This window comes from Pristis pectinata, chromosome 8 (genome assembly GCF_009764475.1).
Source record: "Pristis pectinata isolate sPriPec2 chromosome 8, sPriPec2.1.pri, whole genome shotgun sequence".
Classification (NCBI taxonomy): Eukaryota; Metazoa; Chordata; class Chondrichthyes; order Rhinopristiformes; family Pristidae; genus Pristis; species Pristis pectinata.
In genome coordinates this window covers 1,057,636-1,061,892 of record NC_067412.1, presented here as the reverse complement: position 1 = coordinate 1,061,892, position 4,257 = coordinate 1,057,636, and the positions used below count along the sequence as shown (strand labels likewise).

The following is a 4,257-nucleotide window of genomic DNA, read 5'->3' as shown; positions in this document are numbered from 1 at the left end:
TCTGTGGGGGTTGGGGGAGGATGTGGGGGAGGATGGGGGTATCTGGGGGGGTGGGGGGAGGATGATGGGGGATCTGGGGGGGTCGGGGGGGAGGATTGGGGTATCTGGGGGGTGGGGGGGTAGGATGGGGGATCTGTGGGGGTTGGGGGGAGGATGTGGGGGGATCTGGGAGGGTGGGGAGAGGATGTGGGGGGGTCTGGGGGTATCTGGGGGGGGTGGGGGGTAGGATGGGGGGATCTGTGGGGGTTGGGGGGAGGATGTGGGGGAGGATGGGGGTATCTGGGGGGTGGGGGGAGGATGTGGGGGGATCTGTGGGGGTTGGGGGGAGGATGTGGGGAGAGGACGTGGGGGGGTCTGGGGGTATCTGGGGGGGGGGGGGGGGTAGGATGGGGGGATCTGTGGGGGTTTGGGGGAGGATGTGGGGGGGTCTGGGGACAGCGCAGGAATGAGGTGCAGAGGTGGGAGTTCCCGAATGTGGAGCGGACATGAGGGGCTGAATGGCCAGGCCCTGCTGGCCCCCCACAACTCCAGCACACGGGGGGAGGGAGCTCAGGTTAACAGTGAACTTTACTCTGGGTTTTCCACTTTGCCCCCCCCCCCCCCCCCCCCCCGTTCTCCCCACAGACCCCACCCACGGACAGACGCCTACATTAGTTTGGCTGCCGGGGATCAGCACTGCTCGGTGTGGACCTGGAAGCGGGCGAAGCTGAGGAAGACCTGCTCCAGGGAGATCTGGCTCACTGAGTAATCCTGGATCCGGAACTGCTGCCGGGCCCGCTCCAACGTGCCGAAAATCTGCAGACAGAGGAGCCGTTCACTGGTCGGATCTCTGCAGCGAGGGTGGGGTCACCACCGGTCGGCTCCCTCCCTCTGTTCCTCTGTCCATCCCTCCCTCCCTCCCTTCCCTGCGTCCCAATTCAACCCAGATAAGTGTGAAGTGGTTCATTTTGGTAGGTCAAATATGTTGGCAGAGTATAGTATTAATGGTAGGACTCTTGGCAGTGTGGAGGATCAGAGGGATCTTGGGATCTGAGTCCATAGGACACTCAAAGCGGCTCGCAGGTTGACTCTGTGGTTAAGAAGGCATATGGTGTATTGTCCTTCATCAATCAGGGAATTGAATTTAGGAGCCGGGAGGTATTGTTGCAGCTATATAGGTCCCTGGTCAGACCCCACTTGGAGTACTGTGCTCAGTTCTGGTCGCCTCACTACAGGAAGGATGTGGAAGCCATAGAGAGGGTGCAGAGGAGATTTACAAGGATGCTGCCTGGAATGCGGAGCATGCCTTATGAAAGCAGGTTGAGGAAACTCGGCCTTTTCTCCTTGGAGAGATGGAGGATGAGGGGGGGCCTGATAGAGGTGTATAAGATGATGAGAGGTATTGATCGGGTAGATAGTCAGAGGCTTTTCCCCAGGGCTGAATTGGTGGCCACAAGAGGACATAGGTTAAGGTGCTGGGGAGAAGATATAGAGGAGATGTCAGGGGTAAGTTTTTACTCAGAGAGTGGTGAGTGCGGGGAACGGACTGCCGGCAACAGTGGTGGAGGCGGATACGATTGGGCCTTTTAAGAGACTTTTGGATAGGTACATGGAGCTGAGAAAAATAGAGGGCTATGGGTAAGCCTAGTAATTTCTAGGGTAGGGACATGTTCGGCACAGCTTTGTGGGCCGAAGGGCCTGAATTGTGCATACGGTTTTCTATGTTTCTACGTCCCTCCCTCCCTCCGTCTGTCTGTCCCTCCCTCTGTCTGTCCGTCCCTCCCTCCCTGGGGACCTACCTGTGCCCAGGTGAGCCTCCTGCTGGTCAGGTGGTAGTGCAGCATTTCCTTGATTGTTCATCCTTGACCTCGCTGCCTGAGGGGAGAAACAGGAATCAGTGGGTTCACCCCAGACCCGGACCCGGGACCCCAGAGCCCAGAGTGGGCACCGGGGAGGGGCAGGGACCCTTGTTGTAATGGAGCAACACTTCACATGGACCTTCATCAACTCTCTGCTGGAGTCCCGATACAACAGACACACCGGCTGCTCCAGATATGAACAGCCGGTTCCACCTCCACATCTGACGGAGACAGTTCCTTCGGCATGGCCTGGCACAACTGCTCGGGAGCTCCATGGGAGGGAGGGAGGCGAGGGAGGTGACGGGGGAAGGAGGGACAGGAGGGGGACTGACTGCTGCCCTGAGCTGAGCACGGTGCGGGTCTGTCTGTACCTTCGAACGTTGACTCAATGAAGTCCTTGAATGGCTGCAGGTCAGGCCGGTCTCCCTGGATTTTGACTAGGAGTGTGTAGCCGCTGCCAAATTTACTCTTGAGGTGTTGTGGACTGCCGAGACACTTGAACTGCCCGTTGACCATCACTGCCAGCCGCGTACACAGTGCCTCGCACTCCTCCATGCTGAAACACACAGCGATTGGGACCTCAGCCACACCGGACCCCATCAGCGGTGGTCCCAGACCCCAGGAAAGACCTCCCGCTGCCTCGGTGAAGCAGCCGACACAATCAGACCCCACCCACCCTGGACATTCTCTCTTCTCCTCCCTCCTGTCGGACAGAAGGTACAGGAGCCTGAAAGCACGTACCACCAGGCTCAAGGATAGCTTCTATCCTGCTGTTATAAGACTGTTGAACGGTTCCCTAGTTCGATAAAATGGACTCTTGACCTTACAATCTACCTCATTATGACCTTGCACCTTATTGTCTGCCTGCACTGCACTTTCTCTGTAGCTGTGACGCTTTACTCTGTATTCTGTTATTGTTTTACCCTGAACTACCTCAATGCACTGTGTAATGAATTGACCTGTACGATCGGTACGCAAGACAAGTTCTTAACTGTACCTCGGTACCAGTGACAATAATAAACCAATACCAACTCCAAGAGCAGCACAAACACCTGAACAGGAGAGGGTCAGGACCTCCGTGCTCCTGAAGTAAGATGATTTTGGGGGCAATTGAACTGGGGCGGGGCATAAGGTGATCAATAAAGAGAAATTCCTGTCCGTAGTGTGGTGTTAGGTGGCATGGGGTGGTGCGAACACACAACACTACAACACAGTACAGGCCCTTCGGCCCACAATGTTGTGCTGACATTTTATCCTGCTCTAAGATCTATCGAACCCTTCCCTCCCACATAGCCCCCTATCATGGGAGGGGTGGTGTTGAGTGTGGGGTTGTGGTGGGTGGCGTGGTGTGGGGTGGGGGGAGTCCAGGACAAGGCGCAGCCAGCTCTTCATTGGGCAGAGAGGAGTCTGGAGCTCCCTCTCCCTCTCCCTCCACCCTCACTCCCTTCCCTTGCCCCTCCCAGTCCTCCCATCCCCTCTCCTCCCCACTCCGCTTCCCTCTTTCCCCTCTTCACTCCCTTCCCCCTCCCCTCCAGCTCCCTCCCTCTGCTCCCATTCTCTCCCTCCTGCTCCTTCCCTCTGATTCCCCCTCCCCTCCCTCCCTCCCCTCCCACTCCCCTCCTCGAGGCAGGGCTGGGTTTAATTGAGCTCAGGCTGGAGCTGCTGCTGAGCTGTTCACAGCCGAGAGAGGAGGGGTGGGGATGGGGGGGAGTGGGGATGAGACGGGAGGGGTGGGGATGAGACGGGAGGGGTGGGGAGGTGTGTGGGGTGGTGAGGGGAGGGGCAATCACACGGCCGTACCTGTGGGACGTGATGACCACCGACTTGCCGCACTCCAGAGACCGGGTCACGGCGTCCCACAACAGCCTCCGGGACACGGGGTCCATGCCGGTGGACGGCTCGTCCAGGAAAATCAGGCTGGAGTTCCCAATCATCGCCACCCCGGTGCTGAGCTTTCGCTTGTTCCCGCCGCTGGAGGGAGGGAGGGAGATCGGTGAGAGTGAAACGGGGGTGGGGGGAGGCGAGGGCAAGGGGGAGAGTGGAGGGGGGAAGGGGGAGGGGAGGGGGAAGGGGGAGGGGAGGGGCAAGGGGGAGTGGGGGTGGGGAAGGGGAGGGGGGAAGGGGAGGGGGGAAGGGGAGGGGGAAGGGGGAGTGGGGGGTGGGGAAGGGGAGGGCGGAAGGGGAGGGGGAAGGGGGGGTGGGGAAGGGGAGGGCGGAAGGGGAGGGGAGGGGGAAGGGGGAGGGAAGGGGGAGTGGGGGAAGGGGCTGCTGCACCCACCTGTACGTCCGCACCAGCCTGTGGGCGCAGGGTTTGAGCAGGAGGCTCTGCAACACATCGTCCACACACTGCGCGATGTACAGCTCGGGGATTCCGCGCAGACGTGCGTACAGAAACAAGGTCTCTCTCCCGGTCATGTGG

General features: G+C 59.5%; 1 protein-coding gene across 1 annotated transcript in view; it reads right to left on the bottom strand.

Annotated features, from left to right (window-relative positions):
- Positions 1-426: 426 nt before the first annotated feature.
- Positions 427-4,257, bottom strand: part of abca3b (ATP-binding cassette, sub-family A (ABC1), member 3b) — a 67,913-nt gene continuing 64,082 nt past the window's right edge. Inside the window, 6 exon segments of the mRNA XM_052021199.1 lie at positions 427-795; positions 1,779-1,829; positions 1,832-1,854; positions 2,210-2,394; positions 3,639-3,809; positions 4,117-4,255. Of these exon segments, the coding sequence (XP_051877159.1) occupies positions 670-795; positions 1,779-1,829; positions 1,832-1,854; positions 2,210-2,394; positions 3,639-3,809; positions 4,117-4,255 (695 nt within the window). The 3' untranslated portion in view covers positions 427-669.